The 22,583-nt window shown below is 29.5% G+C and overlaps 1 protein-coding gene across 1 annotated transcript in view; it reads right to left on the reverse strand.

Moving 5' to 3' along the window:
- LOC107439894 (methionyl-tRNA synthetase 1) overlaps positions 1-22,583 on the reverse strand; it is a 42,991-nt gene that overhangs the window by 4,440 nt on the left and 15,968 nt on the right. Inside the window, 14 exon segments of the mRNA XM_071185855.1 lie at positions 3-162; positions 990-1,142; positions 2,221-2,322; positions 5,707-5,790; positions 7,558-7,604; positions 7,607-7,719; positions 9,768-9,921; positions 12,656-12,755; positions 15,325-15,458; positions 17,053-17,266; positions 19,685-19,855; positions 20,804-20,990; positions 21,947-22,036; positions 22,121-22,324. Coding sequence (XP_071041956.1) covers positions 3-162; positions 990-1,142; positions 2,221-2,322; positions 5,707-5,790; positions 7,558-7,604; positions 7,607-7,719; positions 9,768-9,921; positions 12,656-12,755; positions 15,325-15,458; positions 17,053-17,266; positions 19,685-19,855; positions 20,804-20,990; positions 21,947-22,036; positions 22,121-22,324 — 1,913 coding nt within the window.

The following is a 22,583-nucleotide window of genomic DNA, read 5'->3' on the forward strand; positions in this document are numbered from 1 at the left end:
ACTCTGAGCAGTTTGAGGCCTGCCACAACGTTGCTCACTCTCCGCTGATGTGCGGCCATCTTTGAATCGGTTGAACCACTCCTTAATTTGTGTTACACCCATCGCTTCTTCTCCAAACACCTGCTGAATCTTACGAATTGTTTGGCTTTGAGAATCACCAAGCTTTTGACAGAATTTCATGCAGTATCTTTGCTCAATTCGTTCAGTCATCTTGCGAGAAAACTAAATCCGACGAACACTACGAACAGCACCTTACTTGGCGACCACCAGCCAGCGAGTTGCACAAGCGAACACGGTGAAAAAATTCAGTCATGTGCATTAAGGTTCCTCCTTCCACTGTGCACTAAGGCGCCGCCTTAGAGTCACTACTTTGCGCAGGAAAAATTAAGGTCGGATACTTTTTAGACAGGCCTCGTAGACTAAATTAATTAAATATTAACGTTAGACATATCATGACCGGTCAATGTTTGTATGCTCATAGCTGCCAACATTGATAAGGAAAAAAAAAATCCAGTAGATTTTACGAAATAATATAAATTCCATGATAACTTTTTATCATCCATAATATAAATTTTTATTTTCCAAAAAAAAAATTAAGCAGTTTTTAAGGACCGTGGGAACATTGAATTAGTATTTGTTAGTACTCTTAATAATTCTACATTAAAAAGAATAATTAGAGTGATATAAAAAAAATGATTAGAATGATGGAAAATAAAAATTAAAGAGGATGATTTGCATTTTAAAATGGAAAAAAAAAATTACACGAAAAATTCAACACGAAAAATTGCTCTCACAATAAACTTGACTTTCTATATTTAAATAATCAGGAAAAAAAAAAGTTTCCCTTAAAATTTCAATTTGTATCTGTAAAGTAATCAACATAAGTAATTGAAGATAAACTGAAGAATAATTAAAAAACAAACCATTTTACAATAAATTAAGATTTAATGTCCATAAATTAAGATGCTACATTTTTTTCATAATCATCTTTTTTTCTTATTTTTAGACTTAGCTGGTTGTTGATCTGGATTTTCACCCTTAGCAATCATTACTTCTCTTTTCAGCTGCAGTAGTAAAGCAACTTCCTTGTCTATGGAAGCCTTGTCTGCTTTTGCAACCTTCAGGGATCGCACTTTTTCACCCTGCCAAGGAAAAATATTATTGAAATAAAATTTGTTGAAATTTTAATAAATAAAACAATGCAAAATTGGGTCGGCTGTTCAACGACGGTTATAAAATAAATATGATGCAAAGCAATGAGGTGAACTGAGTTCGATTCTCAGCCAGGGCAGGTCGATACGAATATTCTGCACCCAGTTCGCACCGACCACAATGCTGACAAAAATGATCCTCAATGGTAGACAGATCATGGGATAAAGTCCCTTTGCCATCAGGCTAACCGAGGGAGGTTCCGCTGGTCTTCCTCTCCATGTAACGCAGATGCAGGTTAGCTCCATCAAAAGGTAATGCACAAAGCCGAATTTCTCCCCATATTTGATCCAGGAATACCGTTGTCTTTTGCATAGGGTTCAAAATTACAATGCTACGGAGTTGAGCATTTGTAGTTGTACAAAATTAGGTTGGCTGATCAACCATGGTCATAAAATAAAAATGCTTAATGTTATCCTTTGTAGTTATCAATATCGCTTGCATCGACGTTATTTTCAATACATATGAAACATTATTTTCAATACATCTTAATTCTATTTTCAATACATATGAAACATAAAAAAATTTTCATCACAAATTTAAAACTTCTGTTAATTAAACTTTCACTAATTAACTTAACCCACTGACGCTTTAGCAAAAGGGAAAAATTGAGAGAATGTTTCTCCCTTTGACACTATTTCCGTATCTAGGAAATACTGGTTTTTCTATGTGGAGAAGACTACGGGTTTAAATAAGACTTTTACATGCAGAACCGTAAGTGGGTTAATATTGCATATTCTAATAATTACTAGGACATGTTTACTAATTTTTTGGCTTTAACTTATTTGGTGTATAAAAGAATTTATAAAGAAGAAATTAGGGCTTCTAACACTTCCGATCACTTCTATGTTGAACAAAGCATTTTTTTAAAAAAAGAAGAAAATAGTTCATTAAATGAAAGTATAACATATAAATAAACTATAACGATAAAAAAAAATCAATCTGAAATAAGCAATCAAGGAATTATAAAGAAGAAAAAAACTTGTTGAAACAAACAAAATGTTTTCTCACTTGTTCAGTCACTGAAGCTTCTAAAGCTTGCAGATCCACACCATTTGTCATATTTGATGCTGGAACAGTAGCTTTTGTTTCTTTTAAAGGTGGCACAGTCTCCTACAAACAATAATTAGAATGTAATCAGCTTTGTTAGCATGATAAACAAGAAATCATTTTTTTAAAAATTGAAACCTTATTGAATTAGAATTTTTTAACAAGGAATTTTTTTTTACAAAAAAAAAAAAAAAAAAATTCCATTTTTTTTAACAAGGAATTTTTTTTTTTTTTTTAACTTCTTAGTATGGTATTTATATACCTCCCCGGATTGAACCTTTGCTTCCCCCCTTAAAATCCTACGGAAGCTAGCAAAATATTATGTCACCTGGACCTTATGAGTCCTGTCTTAAAAGCCCAGGATTGTGCAGCAGCTTTGTTCAGCGCGGAGACCATCCACAATCGTTTTCCTCTTGAAGCATGGTTGCACGTATACACAGATGGCTCAAAGCTTGAGATGGATGGCGTTGCCGGTGCTGGTATTTTTTGTGAGCATTTCTCCCACTATCTTTCATTGGGAACAGCCAAGACTGCCTTTGATGGTGAGGTTGAGGCAATCAAAGTAGCTTTAACTAATTTAAATGCTCGTCCTTCTCTTTACGATCAAGCTGTCATCTTCTCGGATTCCCAAGCTGCGATTCTGGCCATTTCCAACTACTCTCAAGCCCCTAGCTCTTTGTCCATTGTGAAATGTAGATCTTTAATGACAGAGATAGGTGAAAAACATAAAACGATTGCCTTACAATGGATCCCATCCCACTGTGGTATCCCTGGCAACGAAAAAGCTGATGCACTGGCCAAAAAAGGTTGCTTTGTTAATCAAGCCCCAAATAAGTTGGTTAGCTATAAGTCCACTTCATTAATGATTAATCATGCAATTAAGACAACACATATATCATTGCTAAAGGAATGAACAAAAGAAAAATCGTGGGGAAATGACATCTTTAATCTCCCTGATTGCCCAAGAAGCAGTGCTGTAGCTGCCTTTCGTCTTGCTACCAAGCACGACTGCTTATATGACCATCTTTTCCGTCTTAAAATAGTGGATAATCCTGCCTGCCCCCTACATCTTCTAAACTGTTCAGTTCTCACAAAGAACTGCATCTACTCCCGATACTGGGTGGCCAGAGAACTTTTGTTCAATTTAAGTTCTTGAATTAATTTTTGTGTTTGATGTTTTGCTTTCGTTTTTGTATTTTGTATATTTCATCTCCTTCTGTATTTGTATTTTGTTTTATTTTGATCTCTGTACGGCGTTAGGATAATGTCCGCATCGCCTGCTGCATTGGAAATAAAAATAAAAAAAAGTATGGTATTTAACTAAAAGATTTGTTCACCATCTCAACACCTAATAAAAATAATACTTACTATTAATCATGCGAAATAGCACGAGGTGGATGGTCGAGTCAGAGTGGTTTTTAACCATGAACCAGTCTATGAACCTCACAAATAACGTTTATGAAGAGGCATTTTAATTATATATTTGCATGTAGTGTTTAAGGTTAAATAATAAATACTGATTTTCTAATTTTTAACCTATATGGATGAGAAGGTTGCAGTTAAAAATTCAAATTATTTAAAAGAAATTTTTTGCTGATTAACATTATGATTCTAAAAAAACAAACAGTAAACAGCATTATTCAAAAATCTCAATTTAAATAATTTGTATTTCATGGAATAAAAATTTAACATGTATTTTGTGAAATATTAATTTAATTCAATCGACATGAAGAAGGTAGGTAAATACTTTATTGACAATACTTTATTTATGTCGCACTAGAGCTGAACAATGGGCTATTGGCAACGGTCTGGGAAACATCCCCAAGGATAATCCCAAGACATGCCATCGCAATTCTGATCCTCTGCAGATGGGATGGCTCCCCCGCTTTAGTAGCCCAACGACCTGCGCGCGAAGTCGAGCACTTTACAGTAGAACAGATTAACGAGGATCAATACCGCGCAACCTCGGGCCCTTGGCAGACTGATCAAAGTTATTACCCACCCATTTACTGTCCGCAGCCAGTGATGCATGCCTTCGGTGTTCTACTGAGAACCATGTCGTAACGATCAGTCCACTGCAGGACCAACATGAAGAAGGAACAAAAACGTTTCATAGTTCTGTTTATCACCACTTATGTGGTGTAGTAGAAACGGAATGGTTGTTTAGCATGTGGAAGATGTTTCACTACTACTTAAGATGTTTGCCATGAAGTATAAGGTGGACACATTATATATCTTTAACCTGCGTTAAAAATTAATGAAACTTCCTCTTTTCATTAGTAAGGAGATAGTTCGTGGCTAGTTTGTATTTCAATCAATACAAATTAATGAAATTCAATCCCTCTTTTGAATACATAAACATACTTTTACATGCTAAACATGCAAAAAGTCTTGGAGGGGATCCAAAAAAAGTTACGAAGAATTCTCTGGAATGTGTGATCTTCGTTCCAAAGTGCTTAAAAAATATTTTTGCAACTTACTAGTAGTATTCTTCATAATAAATAGACACGAAAACTTAGTGAAAATGTATTATTTGATTATAGTTTTTATGGGAACATGATTATTTCTTATAAATTGGCAAAATTAAGCTCATAAATCATTTTTAAATTCTTTAAGAAAGAGTTAGCATACATACAATTCATTTTTTATTGATACTTATTTTATCCAACTTTTAGCAAAGTATTGCAGTAGAGTCCCGATTACCCGAGCTTTGATTATCCAAGTTTCCCCTTTGACTGAGCTATCAAATATTTCAAGGATTTTTTCCCTTTTTCGTTCTAGTTTATTCTTTTATTTTTGAAACTACCGCCAAAAAAATTCTTCCAAACAATCAGGAAAACAAGCTGACAGACAACACAAGATTACCGATGAAATGATCATTAATATTGTCAATAATGAATCTAGTAAGGCATATGAAAATCAGCATATAAAAATCTCTCATACAGATGGACTAAAAGCTATTGAAAGTACTATTGAATATATAGAAAGTTTATAAATGAAAGCTTAAAAAAGCTTATGAATGATATTTTCCAGTTTCAATAGTATAAGTTTTTAAAAATCATTTACCATTTCAAATTCTAATGCAAGAATTAGAAAAATGAATAAAAATACCCAGGCAGGAAAGTGAAAAAAATCAAACAATACTAAATAAGAATTTTTTCGCTCAATTAGTTTTCAAATCAAAGCAAACTTAAATAAAAACTAAGTTCTATAAAATAAAACAAGTAATGAAAATTACTTTAATCTATAAACGGATACAAAATTAAAAAACATTTTAACAATTTAATACTTTCGAGTAATGATGTTCCTAATCCAATTTTAAACCGTAAACAAAATATATGGTTAACAAATTATTTAACTATAACCCTTGTCAAACAAAACAATAAATATTAAAAGCAATAGTCTTAAAATAAACTTTAGAGATAAAGAAGAAGTGGAAGAACTTACATTTTCTTGAGATTGCCTTCCAGCATATTTTGATTTGAGTTCATTGATGACATCTTGCTCTATTTTTTTAAACAAAGGCGAAGGCTGCAAAAAAAATGAAGAAGTTAACAATAAATAAAAAAAATTGCAAAAGCTACAGGTATTTTTATCGTTGCATAAATAAAAGTGCCAATTTCAGGTCTAAGCAATGGTGAAAGATAGAAATAAATAGAAAATATAAAATAAATCTTTCAACAATACAGAAGATCTTCATAACGCAAACCATGAAACATGATGAATGATGCTAAACCATTTTTGGCAAAATAAATAATTTCACATATCATAAAATTACAAGCTAAACAAGGCAATATATATTTGGAACAGATCAATATTAATGCCTTAAAACAATTTTTAAATAAATAGTATTTAAAACACAAAAATAAGTACTTAAGTATTTACTATTTTCAGAAAAAGATTGAAATTGTCAAGAACATTAGCAATTAAATCCAACAAATTTATCAATTTTAGTGCCTTTTAAAGACTTTGTACGTTTAAGTATAAAGACTTAGAGAAGTTAATTACTTCTTAAGAGACTTGTACATTTAATGTGGTTTACGGAGAATTACGGTTTATAGAATTTTTGCGGTTAGTAAATTTTCTACGGCATTTGTATCATATAATATACTTGACAAATAAAAGTTATATTTTTGCCAAATCAAAGTGGGAAGTTGTCAATTAATAAAAAGATTTTATTTGTTTACAATTTCTCATTTTGATTGGTCAATTAATACTGCAGTGGGGAGAGCAGATATCGACAATGTCAACCTTTATCTGTGAAACGGTACCCCACCATAATCAACATGTTATAGTCATAGCCACCATAGTCTTAATTAACATGTCTAATATACTAGTCATTTGGAATAATATTTTTGTAGTGGTAGATACACTATAGTACTCCCCCACCAGAATTATATCTGTTATAGAATTCGATGAATGGATACCACTAGTTGATTCATTGCTGTTTTGTGAGAAGCCGGGAGAGCTGTATTAAGATCACCGTACTTTTTTAGAGCTGTATTAATTTCATGGCCGCTCCTGTGATGTCTTTAGCAGTCGAAGACGGAGAAGCAACAGCGTGAGGAGGACAATGTCGTGATCACAAGTAGCAAGTCAACTGTTCAATGTGGACCATCCATCAAAGTAGTCCTGTTCACATCACATCAGAAGGTCACTAATGTGGAGATTGAGTAGATATCGACCATGTCAACCTTCATCTATGAAAAGGTACCCCACCATAGAATCGAGTTAACATGTCTTGTATACTAGGGATTAGGAATTGTATTTTTGTGGTGGTAGATACACAACTGTACTACAAATTTGAACCATTTTTCTGTATTTCAAATGAAACTATGTGATTCTGTAAAAAAAGAAATAAAGAAAAGGTACTCAATTCAAATATTAAAATAAAAAATAGTCTGCTAAGTTAATGAAGGTCCAACTGTAAATGAGAATCTATTTTGCCCGTAAGTTGTTATTGTGTGGTTTAGGAAAATAGTACATAACAGAGAAAAAAATAATTACAAATTCCTTATTTTCAGCTAAAAATATACAATGATCACATATTTTCAACGAAAAACCCTTTATCATGTTGTACTGTGTAATTAAAGCTTAAATAAAAAAAAAAATTAAGGAAATATTTAAGATTTTTTTTTGTTGATAATTTGTCAAAGAAGTTTAAAAAATACTATTTGCCATGTCAAAAATAAAATATAAATAAAACTTGTCAAATTATAACACAAATAAAGATAAAAATGGTAAATAAAACAAAATAAATAAACAAAGCAATTAATATCATTAAAGAAAACATCTTACTTTTCCTATTTTGTGTCCCGACGGTAATAGACAAACAAAGTCATCAATGTGTTTAACTGAGACTTTAAATTAGCACATGTGTCAGGCATGTAAGGTTCCATCAATGTACAAAGCAAACAGCAAATATTTGCACTTAAGCCAAGAACAGTGCCAGCTAAAGCCCTGTGGGAGGAAAAAAATTAAAAATATTTAAATAATTAATATTTAGCTTGGACTCTAAATTAACATTGGTCTGGTATACTAAAATTTGACTTAGACCACCGTTAAATAATTTTCACCAGCCTCTCAGTCCTAGCAATTGATGTAAAGAGATGATTTCTTTTTTTCTCTCTTCAGTTTCATGTTTTTGTCACGAAATAGCTTTCTTCATTATGATTGTAAACATTACACATTCAGTTTTATTTCAATTTACTTAATTAATTTTTTAAAAAAAACTTAATAATCTTGCAAACAAACAAGACAAAATGTGCAAGGACACAGGTTTTCTTCTCTAAATTTAAATATAATGTATTAAAATAAGTAGGGGAGAGTCGGGTAGCCCTGCCCAGCGGGTGCCACCGCCCACTGTCAATTTCATATGTATAGAATATTTTTTCAAGTCAATGGGCCATTGGACATTAAATGTTATATTAAAAAAACTTTATTTTCAAAGTTTCAAGTATTTATGAAGCTGTTAACATGGTAAACAATAGTTTCGAAAATATGTTGAATACAGTAGTCATGAAATTAAGAAAAATTGGTTGAATGTTTCGATTAAACTTCATTTTAATGCTAAAAAAATAATTTTTTCTATACATACAGCATTAAAGTATGTAGTCTTAAGTTTAATTTGCACAAAGAAAGAAGTTTATATGTGAAAAATTGTTCGAGTAATTACAAATTTACAAAAAAATTGGATTTCGGGTAGCCCCGCTCACATGAATGTCGGGTATCACCGCCCAATTTTATTTCGTCGATAAATGTACGGTTGCAAAGATTATTATTTTATTGCTTCAAATTTGAATGTTATATGCATTTTTAACAACAAATATTGTTGTTATTAAATTATTGTTATTAAATGATAGAATTCACTAAAAGTATATAAATATGTAATAAATAAAATAATTTTGTGATAAAAATGATAAACAAGGTGAAAAAACAGTCGAAAAACATAATTTTTGTAACTGGGCGGGGCTACCCGACACATTTTGAAAAGAGCTGTAAACATATTTTTTTTTAATTTCTATTTTTTTAAGTTAAACTATTCTTTTTTTGGTTTATTCTTTTTGCATTATTTAATTAGATGATAAAACAATAGAAAAATACAAAAATATTGATTATTACTCAATATTATACAGAAATATAAGCAATACTCCTTAAGTGGGCGGGGCTACCCGACTCTCCCCTATATTAAAACAAGTATACTAAGAGAATGTGGTAAATTTTTAGGTAAAATTTTTTAAGTAAAATTTAGGTTTAAAGGTAAAATTTTTATCTAAGTTTGAAATTAATGTTAAAAAAAATCATAATACTTCAATTTTGAGAAATTACAAAGAAACAGAATTAATAACATTGAATTACTTTTGAATTACTTTTACATAAATACTTTTCTTGTACTTCAAATGTAGAAGACTGTCTCGTTGTGCTAAAGTAAGTTCTTATATATTGAGAACCTTTTTTCAACAGAAAAATATTTACAGTAAGCAGAATCAATTGCATTGGATTATAAATACTTTTATTATACTTCAAATGTAGAAGATTTTCTCGTATACAAAAGTAAGTTTTTATATATTGAGAACCTTTTTTCAACAGCCAAATATTTACAATAAATAGAATTAATTTTATCAGATCATAAATAATTTTTTTTATGTATTCCAAATCTAGAAGATCGACACTTGTGCAAAAATAAGTTTAAATACCTTAAGGACCTGCTTTCAACATATACAGATCCTGTTGGTAATACAGGTAGTAAAAAATATATGAAAAAATACTTCAAAACATCAAACAATATATACTGATTTATATTTATTGTAATATGAAGATTATTAGAACAGAAATCTCAAACACCTGATAATTTAAAGGCAAATTCGTAACAATTCACAGGTGTATATAAAAATCAAGATTTTGTTTTTAATGATGTATATAAAAAAAATTTAAACACATTACACAATTTGCTTCAATAAAATTTAGTTTCAGATTTAGAAAATTCGTCACAATAACTTAGAACTTACTTTTCAGCAGGAGATTTTTTCACCAATTCCCACGGCTTGTTTGATTGGATGTAAAAATTTCCAAGTCGACTGATATTGAGTAAATATTTTATAGCATCTCGCATTCTAAAATTAAAAGCAGATAATAAAACACACTTGCACAAACACACAAAAACTTAACAATTAACAATTTTAAGTAATGGGTTTAACAAGGTCAATAGGAGATTTTTAACTGACACTAAACAAATATTTCTATATAGCATACTTAGATTAAAAGTTAAATCAACCCAGCGAAAATTGATTTAATAATTAAGCATAAAATAATATAGCATAAGATAATTAAGCATAAGCATAAGATAATTAAGCATAAGCATAAGATAATTAAGCATAAAATTTAAAGAGGTTGAATAAGACCAAAGAAACCTTTTAAAAATTATTATGCTGAAATGAATTTAAAAATTTAACTGGAAATGATTTTGAAACAAGAAGAAATGAAAATTTCTGCAGAATAAATTTGAAAATGTCAGATAAAGAATGGAAAAAAATGAATATGATTTTATTGGTAGACATAGTTCATTTAAAAAACCACAATCACATTTTTGTTTAATTAGCTCATCTTATTATTTTGTATAAAACATTTTTCATAATTTTCATCTTGTACTTAAACTTTACGTTAATATGTTTTTCCACTCAAGATATTATTTATTTTAGCATTTAAGACATTGAATTAACATATTAAAATTTTTGACTGTGCATTCTTATTACTCTTTTGCTACTCAACAAAATTATCTACATATGTATTATTTTGGGGATGCGTTTCAAAATCTAAAACAATATTGAATTAGTTGTATCGAAACAAAAATTAAAAGCAAAATAAGAATTCAAAATTTGAAAAACATTAATAACATTTTTAAAAAAATCAGCATTGAGAAGTATTAAGAATAGAAATTATTTATCTTTATTCATNAGTTATCCAGAATAGCGATGGTCTCGATCGTTCCGGATAATCGGTTCCATACTGTATTTGAATCATGCATTTAGATAATCACTTTTCGATGCACTCAATTTACGCCGATGGTATCGTCCATCAAAGTAATGCCTCGATTGATTTTTAGCAGTTATTGATATTGATTTTCATATGGATTTTAAACATCCCGATACATTTCAAACAATATGGAAAAATCGAATTGTGCATTTGAGTATTTACTTTTTAAGGCAGTCAAATGTTTGACAGTTATTGCTATTGATTTCTGGATGAATTTTAAATCTGATCTTTTTTATAACAACCTAATCTAGAAACGGAACATGCATTTGAGGAGTCTGATTCACATGATTTTGAGCAATTACTACTGATTTCATGATTTTTAACTCTTTTTTTATTGTGATGATTATTTACAAAATGCAAAAGAGATAATGTGGGCGTGTTCAATAAAAAAAAATTTGTTCAATCATTACATGTTCAATCAAAAAAAAATTATATAGTTTTTTTTGTTTTGTTACATAGCGCTTTTGTTATTTTAAATTAGTAACATATATATTGTTATTATTAAAAGTATCTTGCAGGAAGATATTAGTACTAGAGAGTTTTGCAGCAGATAGCTTGAAAAAATTCTGCCACAGGTATGGGGCAAACTTCTTGATTCGATGTTTTAAATGAGTAACACCATCCCAAGAAGGGACATAGTTAAACAAATTTTTAATAATTGATTTTTATGCGTATAGAAATTTTGGAAGGTAAAAATGCATTTCTAACAAAATATTAAAATTTTTTCATAGATTAAAAGATTTCCATTTAAATTATTTTAATTTCATTACTAATTCTTTTTTCGGAGATTATATTTTATTTTTCATAAATTATTTTCCTTTAATCAAATGTAAAAGAAAATGTAATTTAGTAAGAAAGTTTTAATGTTGAATGTTTGGACAGTAGTTCCTTCTGCCCCCCCCCCCAACTCTGCACACCACTTACAGAGTAATAACAGTCCTTGTAGGTTAGCATTTTAATTCTAAATATTCTGGTGAGCACAAAATATATTTACATGTTATAAAAATACACTGTCTTCAAAGCTTTAGTACGAGATACATAAAAAAAATTACAATAAATTATTAAATTATAAATAGGTAAAAGAAAAAAATAAGCATTTATTTTTTTTTAACAAAAAAAAAATGTCTACGATAAAAAATTTAAATTAGATAAGCTTTTCACAAAAAGCTATAACATAATTAAAATAGAAGATAATAATTTTTTGAGTACATTTTCATAGTCCTGTAATTTTGAACCCAACACCGCACAAGAAAGCTCTTAAATCAAGCAATTGAATAAACTAGCCTTTCGGAAGGACATAGGAATTAACGCACATTTGTATTACATGGATAGGAAGAGAAAAACAAAAATCTTCTAACCATGGTTAGCCAGATGGCAACGGGATTCCAACCCACAATTCCATGCATCACTGAGGATATTTAACATCAGCACTATGGTTGGTATGACCGAGAAGAATTTGTATCAACCAGCCACTGCAGGGATTCAAACCTGGGTCACCTCATTGGGAGGCAAAATACTATATCCTCTGAGCTACCATGACTCCCTGTTGACATTTGAAAGCAGGCAACGCTTATCTTGGATAAATTAGAGGAGTTCTGTTTTCATTTTGTATAAGACACTACCAACATTTTCCAGCAGTTATATTGGTATAATTTCTGAGGTTTTAAATTTTGTCTTGATTAGTTCCTTACAATTTCTTATGGGGAAAGGAGTGTGGTAATGTGGCAAATGCAGAAAGCTCATTTAGCTAGTGAATCTACTTTTTCATTAAAGCAAAAATAATGATATCCTGACTTAAAATAGAATGTTGTATACGCTTTCAAAAATAAGTATTAGAGAAACTAAAAACGAAAGCCACAAAAACAATCAAAAATGTTTAATTACCGATTGATGAAGTTGCCAAGATTATTTAGAAGCTCAGAATTTATTTTCAACATTAAATCATTCCAACTAAAATAAGTATCCTGAAAAAAAAATTTCATAATTAAAAATTTTAATTTAGTATAAACACATAAAATTTAATATAAACAATTTGATATCAACACGTATTTAGTATAAATACACATTTAGTATAAATACACATTTAATATAAACACATAAATGTTGCGGCCATTTTTGTTGACACTCAAAAGGAATTGGTGGCTGAAAGCTGCCATGTGAAAGCATTAAGTTAAAACTCAACTTAAGGCTGATTTTACACATGTTAAACAAATTTTCTTTTTTTTTTAAATGTGTTCTCCTAGTTTTTATTCTATTTGTCCTTGTTTATTTCACTTCTTACATTAATAATAAATAGGGTACTTCTAGGTGATGTAATAAAAGGAATGTCAGGTTTAATAAAAGCTCAACCTTGTTTTTTAGAAATAACCAGCAGGAAGACTATTACAGCTGTCAAATCCCAAAAGAAGAAATTTTTCTGCATGTGAACATGTTATGAATTAGCATTTAAAAAATAATAATTCTGTTAGATAAGGCTAAATACTTAATTTTGTAATGCTGTCAAATTAAAAAAAGTTGTACAAAACTGGGTAAATGGATGAAACAAACAAACAGTAAAAAAGTTCTGTTGGACACGCAGCAGTATAAATATTACTTAACAGCTTCTCCTACCAATTTTTTTTGAAAAGAAAATACAAACAATCAACATATTTTTTTATTTCATTAATAGCTATAACAAAATATAGTACAGAAATTCTAAGTTAAAATTTAATTATTTTTTTTTTTTGTGTGTAAAAAATATTTAATTTACCATGAGTTTACTATCCCAAATTATCTCGGGCAAATGAAAAAAGTTAAATATTAGCCATGTTCACATCTTCATAATCTGAAAAATCTTCTGCATTACTTTCCCTCGCGAATGCCATTTTTTTACTCCTTCTTCTATGTAAATTCATCAACCATTGTTTATACAATTGTACAAAACATGTTTGCAGTTCCACAAATAGCAAAACTCAAACCAAATAAAAATTGGCAAACTTCCAATCACAGCAGATTATTATTATTTTTTGTTTTGTTTCCGGCCAAATAAAATTGTGATAAAACAAAACGTATTGACGAATTCTGCTATGGCCGAGTTTACTCGGGTTAATAAATACAGTAGAGTCCCAATAATCCGAGCCCCGGTTATCCGAGTTTCCGCATCAACCAAGCTATCAAATATTTTAAGGATTTTTTTGTTCTAGTCTATTTTTTTATTTTTAAAAATACCGCCGAAAAATAAATCTGGATTTTATCTTCCAAACACTCGGGAAAACGAAATCTAACAACTTGATCCCATGAAATGATCGTTAATATCGTCAATAATGAAAATGAACCTAGCGAAGACGATGAAGATAGTGACGATGAAAATCAACATATAAAAATCTCTCACACAGATGAACTTAAAGCTGTCGAAAATGCTACTGAATACATAGAACAACAAAAAGAGGCGACACCAGCTTTCCTGTTATCCCTAAAAAATGGCGAAACATTGATGCAGAAAAGCACCAAAGTTATGTAAAACAAAAAACGATTAAGGACTTTTTTTAAGAAAAAACTCTTTAATTCTCGCAAAGTATACTTTTTAAGTTTTTTCAAGTAACCTTTTTAATAATAATAGGAATGGTATGTGATATACTCGTATAAATTTTATCTTTCTTAAATATATTACATTTATACCAACTCTTTTTCTTTCTTTTTTTATACTCTTCGTTTTAACCGAGTTTTTCAGTTATCCGAGTTAGTCGTGGTCCACATTAACTCGGATAATCGGGACTCTATTTCAAGTTTTTTCAAGTAACCTTTTTAATAATAATAGGAATTGTATGTGATATACTCGTATAAATTTTATCTTTCTTAAATATATTACATTTATACCAACTCTTTTTCTTTCTTTTTTTATACTCTTCGTTTTAACCGAGTTTTTCAGTTATCCGAGTTAGTCGTGGTCCACANCCTGCCTTCTTCTATTTAAATTCATCAACCATTGTTTATACAATTGTACAAAACATGTCTGCAGTTCCACAAATAGCAAAATTCAAACCAAATAAAAATTTGCAAGCTTCCAATCACAGCAGATTATTATTATTTTTTGTTTTGTTTCCGGCCAAATAAAAATTTCATAAAACGTAAACGTAATTAATTTCATAAAAAAAAAACTTATTGACGAATTCTGCTATGCCCCCGTTTACTCGGGTTAAATAAATATTTGCAATGTATACATACCTGAGCTAACTCGGGATAATCAGAGAAGCGGTTAAATGAAAAATACTTAAATAAATAAAGCATTATTACTGTAATTTTAAGTATGAATGTGTCAGATAAAATAAAAACTAAGAAAATAATGTGGAACTCCGTATCACAGAAAGAATATAGACATGAAAATTATTACGATTTTATCTTCAAAAAATAAAATATTAATTCAAACGTGCAGACATTAGAATTCATGATTAAAATTTTTTATAAATTGATATTTTTTGAGGAAAACTAACATTTTCTTTAATTAAATTTGCATTTTTTTATTATGTGATAACCATCTATGCACAGTTAGCTTACTTGTGCTTCTGGCCTTATGTACAGCAAGTAAAATCTCCATACATCAGAAGGTAGACCAGTTTCTTTTGCGTCGTCACCGAAAACACCAACACCCCTACTTTTGGAAAATTTCACATCCTCATAATTCAGATACTCTAAAAAAAATAATATGTTTAAGAAACATTTATTTGTTCAATACTTTTACATCTTATAAATATATTAAAATGTCAAAGCTAATAATTTGATACTTTAATTTTAAAAAAAAAGTAATGCATTCTCTTAACAGCCTGTTGTGGGGCAGGGGGATCAAATCTCTATAATTTCGTGAACAAAAGCATGACTGCGGCCATCTGGTCAGTGTTGCGTACAACATTACATTTACATTTCAGCCAAGCTAGAACCCTTCTAACAAACCTGGATTTACTGGACATTACCATCTGGGTAGGCTTCAAGTCTAAACAGCTTTAGATTTCATGCAAATTAAATCCTACAGAAATTTTTAATTCTCGAAGTATTTAAAAAATTGCAATATTCTAAGTCACAAACAAAAAATTAACAAAATATTTTTGATTTGTTAGAAAATAATCATATTTTCCCACAATGTGAACATTGTTTGAGGGTTTAAAATTTTATAATTTTTGCAACTGTCCTCTTTACTAATAAATTGTTTTAAACAGTTTACATTGCTTACCTTAATTTTTAAACTAACAAAATTCTAAGTTACAAATAAAAAATAAACAAAATATTTTTGATTTGTAAGCGAAACAAAGTCTTATTTTTTCTGCATCAAATTTTAAAAATATGGAAAAAATTTCACTTTTACAGCAGTCTTCTTCGCTAACAATGAATTTTTATCTAAATTAATACCTGTCCCAAAGCATTTTCCAGTAGTAACATTATACATAATAAAACAGAAATATTTTAAATTAAAATTCCTGAAAAAATAGTCATATCTTTTCATGATTGCATCAAATTTTTTCATGATAATATTTTTCATGATGCATGAAGCTTAAAATAAAAATGTAAACATTGTATGAGAATTAGAAACTTCATTTACAACTGTTGCTGTTGTCGTAGGCCGTTAAGGTAAAGGGATGCAATTGTTCTTGAATTCCAGTTGCTACATCAATAGCCAAGAAAACTTCTGCCAGACCCATACGTTACACCTGGACCTATTCATACATCTGTGGTGATGGGTTCGCTGCTCATCGTAAAATCAAGTTTATTTCATATTGTTATCTGTTTGTCTTTAATCAATTGTGTTTTTACTTATTTTTGAAGTGAACTGAATTAAGAGTTCTGATGTCATCTTCTTAGAATTGTATAAATACCAGCACGCACATGACAGGTCAGTATTTTCTCCCATCACCTGCTGTGATGATGTTTTTTAAATATTAGAATAAATATGTTCAATAAAATATGTAAATATGTTCAATAAAATATTAGAATCTCGAAGGAGCTATCTTCGCTTACTTCACATCCATTCATTCATCCACAGATCGTAATTTTGACCTGAACCTAAGAACAATCGATCTCCAATTCAGCACCCACAGAGGTATAATTTGTTATGGAAACATGGAGAACTTTGTGACAAGACAGATTTAATGTGCACCTGTCACCATTTACTTCACATGGGGTTTTCAGCCGGCTGGATTCGAACTCCCACCCTACCAACCAGGATATCCCGGCCTTCATTTTCAACTTTTTACTAAGAATAAATTTTAAATCTAAACACTTCATGTTGCTTACCTGTAGCTGCAAGATGATTGACAATTGTGTAAGTGTCTTTAGTTCCTATTTGGCATGCAGGAAAAATAATACCATGGAATGGGACATTATCTTTGGCCATGAACTGATAGAGTTGGACATTTTCAGGCTGTTTCCACCACTGTTCCCACTTATCTGTGTAGTTGGCTGTAATTGATAAATATCCAATAGGGGCATCATACCACACATAAAATACCTGAAATAAAAAAAAAATTATCTTACTCACTTCACTCACACAATGAACACTAGTACAGAGCTAATTTTAACAAAGAATCCCTTAAAATTTTGTGCCACACAACATTTTCTTATTTTATAACCATCATTGAACAGCCGACAGATTTTTTGTGTTTACGACTACTAATGTAATTTTGAACCCGATCCAGAAGACAAGAGAACTCGTGATAAAGTATTGGGAGAAATCTGCCTTCATTGGAACTTTTTGATGGTACTAAACCGCATTTGCGTTACATGGAGAAAAAAACCACAAAAACCTTCCACGGTTAGCCTATCGGCAAGGGAACTCTAACCCATGATCCATCTACCACTGAGGATATTTTACATCAGTACTGTGCTCATATCGACCAGCTATCGCTGGGATTTGAACCCAGTTCACCTCATTGGAAGGCGAACGCTCCATCACTTTAGTAACCACCAGGCACTGCCACACAACATTACAGTATTTAATTACACATACAATTATAAACATAGCTTTAAAATAATAATATAGCCACCAGGGTTTGAAAAATCTCACAATTTTTACACATCCAGACTCTTATTTATGTAACTAAATTCTTATTTATATATTTATTACATAATTTAATTCTTATTTATTTATATATTTAAATTCTTATTCACATAATTAAATTTAGTAACATTTGGGTCGCATCAAATATTTAATTGATTTTCTCTCCACCCCCCCCCACCCCTTTTTAGAGGATCTCTGGTTGCCCCATCTGGCTTCTAGGCAATTTATGTCAAAACTTAAAGGAGTGTTTAATAGGTATTTAAAGTATTTCTCAGTGATTATGTGGGGCATGTACGGGTAGATAACATATACCCAATTGGAATTTTCATGTTCTTCAGACACGTTAGACCAGGGATGGGCAAACTTTTTTGGTGGAGGGCCAAAAACCGAAAAAGAAAAGTTTGTAAGTTAAAATTTTTAAACTTTAATAAAGCAGGAACAATATACAAGTTTTAATTTAAATATATAATACGATGAATAAAATTGCGATTTCATTTTTAAAAGTTCCTTATATTGAGGTTGAAAGTGAGATGTACTTATTTTAGGGAATGAGGCTAAATGTTTGTCTGTTAGTCTACTTTTGAAACGATATTTTTTAAGGTTCATAGTTGAAAACACTTGCTCACATACATAAAAAGCAAACTTAGCACTGATTTTCTGGGCATGAGACCATCAGTACATCAGTAAAAGGGCCATCAGTACTTTGTTAAAAAAGAAAGAACAAAAATAGCTTTAAACAAAGTAGACAAGAAAATGGATGTATAGTGTATATTGTTTATATTCGCCACGGATCGGCAAGTTAAAATTCTATCCGCTAGCCGGATAAAACCTTCCGGTGGGCCACAGTTGGCCCGCGGGCCGTAGTTTGCCCATCCCTGTGTTAGACCATATAATTTTAGAGCTCTAATAAACACCATATAAAAGAGAGTAGTAGATTTTTTTAAATTAGTAGAACACATTTTAAAAGTTTCAATATAAAAAAAAAAGTTACGACATAAAAATATGTACAGATATTTTTTTAACACAACTTATTTAAGCTAAATAATTCTTTTACAGGTATGATTAGAATTTAAATTGGTAATATTTCCATTAAACATGGGTCGCAGGAGAGGACATAAATATAATATTAAGTGTAACAAACCTAATTCATTTAAAACTGCATATTTTAAAGATTTTGTATTGCTTAAACTAGAAATTAGGAAAATTATACAACATTTCAATCCAATGTGTTACAATAAATAAAAATCAATAAATTATTAAGATTGTAGTATATATACATTAATAAAGAAATATTATTTCTAGAACAATAAAATAATTATAGATCATGGGAAAATCATTCAAAGAGTTTTTTTTTCTTTACTAGTTTATTGTTATCTGTTTTTTTACTAGTTTATACTTATCTTTATATAATATAAATGCAGAAAATTCTAATAAAAAAAAAGATAAAAATTTTTTTGACTGTCTAAACAAATTTTCTTTTAAAAATATGTATAATGCGTTAAAATTAAGAAAGCTTCTTATATATTGAATTCTAAAAATAGAAGAATAAAATAATTATAGATCATGGGAAAAATCATTCAAAGAATTTTTTCTTCTTCATGATAAGAAAAAATACTAATAAAGTTACTTTTAGGTGGGAAGATATTTTACAGTAACACTTGTTACTAGTTTATACTTATCTTTACACAATATAAATACAGAGAAGTCTTTACAAAAAATGATAAAAATTGTTTCTACTGTCTAAATAAATTTTCTTTTAAAAATATGTATAATGCGCTAAAATTAAGAAAGCTTCTTATGTATTGAATTCTAAAAAAGAAAATGTAAATTGCTTGATTATTTAATGGAAAATTTAAATCAAAGACAAACCTTATCAGTAAATCCTTCCAAGGGTACTGGGGTTCCCCATTTCAAATCTCGTGTAATGCATCGAGGCTTTAAGCCTTCTTTAAGCCAGGAATATGCAATGACTTTAGCCGTATTAGACCACTGGCTATTCGGGGTTGAGTTATCCAAATATTTCTTTAAAGGTGCTTCTAACTGCATATCACAAAAAGAAAAACAGAATTTAATATAAAGCAATAGAACTAATAAAATATTTTAGAAATTAAATTAATGACATAGACTATTAGAACAAGTTAGATTTCACATTTCATCAGAAATCACAGCTATCATATACTCAATTGATTTATTTTTGGCTATGGAATATTGAATTGTAAATTTGTAATGATCATTTTTAATAGAAAATTTTGTAAGAAACATGTTTCATCATTCAAAACATGCATGAATACCATTTTGGATTATGGAGAAACCATTGTGATTGTAATTATTATTCTTTTAATTTTATTTATTGTTATTTATCACTTTTAGAAAAAAAAATCTGCTAAGTAAGAGATAAAATGAATAATAAAAAAAAATACAGCTCAGTATAAAAAAAAGGATGAGAAAATAGAATTTAACTGCAATTAATAAATAGTAGCCAGGTCAACAATACTTTAAAGTTACATTTTTTTTCATGAAAAACATAACATAAGAGCGGAAAAAGAACAAAAAGTTTGAAAATAACTATCAACTCAAATCATGAAAATATAAAAAAGCATATGAAGTATTTTGCACAAAAAGAAAACATTTAAATTATCATCATACTTATTTCAAGCTTGTTTTTACTATATGTATACATTGACAATCCAATCAATTATATACATAAAACAAGCTTTATATATAAATCAATATGGAATGAAATAATAAAGAAATTCAGAAATTTCACCATAAGTCAGAATTTTATGCCCAATAAAACAAAAAATCCTTTACCAAAATATTTACCTCAATTAAAAGTATCTTATCTATAATAATTCAAAAAGTGGCTTAAAAATAAAATGAATTATTATTAAGAAAAGCAATCATGTTTGCAATAAAGATACTAATGAAATAAATTCTTTCTTTAAGGAAGCTCTCTTATTTTCTAAACAAGCAAATAAGAAAACCCACTTTTGGCAAATCCAAGAAAAGATGCCTTGAAGAGCGGAGATGAGGAGTCTTTTTACAGAGTTTACATTGAGGGCTTTTAAGATCGGCAGCGTTCAAGAGCTTTCCACATTTATCGCACTGGTCACCTCTTGCATCTTCATATGCACACAATGGACAAATACCTTCCACAAATCGATCAGCAAGAAACCTACATAAGACATACTACATGAGAGAAATATACTTAAAATCAAATTACAATTTAACAGTTTATTTGCATAAATAAATAAACTAATACAGTATAACTCTTGATATCTCGAACTTCTATATCTCAAAAACCTTATGTCAAAGAAAAAATTTTCACCTTACCATTACATATATCCACATAATGTTAATTTGAATTCCTATGTCGAAAAGTTTCTTCTCAAAACCTTGTTATGTCTAATATTTTTCGAGATTGAACATTAATTTTTTCAGAAAAATAACTAAATAAATAATGAAAATAAAAAAACTTAATTTTATTACAAACCAATAATTTTCTATTTAGCGCATAATTATTTTTGTCTTACTTTTAGAAATAAAATTATTACTGTATTTAGAGTTTTAGTTAACTATCATTATATACATATTTATTAGTACAGTACAAAACCCGTTATCCGGAAATCAGAAAACCAAAAAACCGGAACGAAATTCAATAAATTTTCCTGCCATTTTTTTTTACAAAATTTTATTTTCCTGATAAGATTTCAGGATTTTTCGTTTTTTTTTTTGAAGATGTTTACCTTACCATCATTTTGGAAATAATCATTAGTGTATTACTTCATAATTTTTTCTTCTTTTTAAGATTATTTCCAAATATTTTTGTTTTTTTTAGTTGGGTTTAACAATAAAAAAAATGGCTTTTTGTAGTGACTCAGAAAACCGGAAAAATCAGTCATCCGGAATAGCTATGGTACCGATCGTTCCGGATAATCGGTTCCCTACTGTAGCTTTTATATTTCATGACTCTACTTTTTAGAGTCATCTTAGAACATATTTATGTTTTTTTAGAACATTTTTAGTTCTGAACTTGTTATCTTGAAAACTTGAAACCTCAAAATCAACTCAACTTTTAAATATCCAAAGTATACTGTATATAGCTATGGAAAACACTAAAATTTATATTACCTCTGGCATGACTCACAGAAAAGTTGTTCAACACTATCAGTGAGGATCAAATTTTCAGCATACAATTTATGAAAAATGTCCTGGGCGATTCTAAATAAAGACAGAGATAAACAATTGTTTTAAAACTTAGAAATAATGTATCTAAAAACAAATGTTAAAAATTTTAGAACATACTCAGTCTGTTTCTCTGTAGTGGTTCTTCCAAAATGGTCAAAGGCAATATTAAACCATTTGTAAATGTCGGAATGTAGTTTGTTGTATTTGTCACAAATTTCTCTTGGTGTCATTTTGGAGGCAATAGCCTTAGTTTCAGTGGCAGTTCCATATTCATCTGTTCCGCAAATATATAGAGTATTATAGCCTCTAGATCTACAGTATCTAAAATAAGACAAAAGCAATCAGTAATCAGCTTTTTGTTACAATAATTTTGCAATATTTAGAGTTAAAAACTGAAAGAAAATAATCATTCAAATTAAACACTTACTTCATATTCAATATTCATTTCAGAATTTTTTTGCATTATAAATGCATTGATTTTGATCGCAGATTTCAAGAAAAATTCTTTACACTAACACACATTACAAAAGAAGTTTATTCATAGAATTCATTGAAATTTTGTGTGTAAACTTTGTATAAT

The sequence above is a fragment of the Parasteatoda tepidariorum genome, chromosome 9 (genome assembly GCF_043381705.1).
Source record: "Parasteatoda tepidariorum isolate YZ-2023 chromosome 9, CAS_Ptep_4.0, whole genome shotgun sequence".
Taxonomy (NCBI): Eukaryota; Metazoa; Arthropoda; class Arachnida; order Araneae; family Theridiidae; genus Parasteatoda; species Parasteatoda tepidariorum.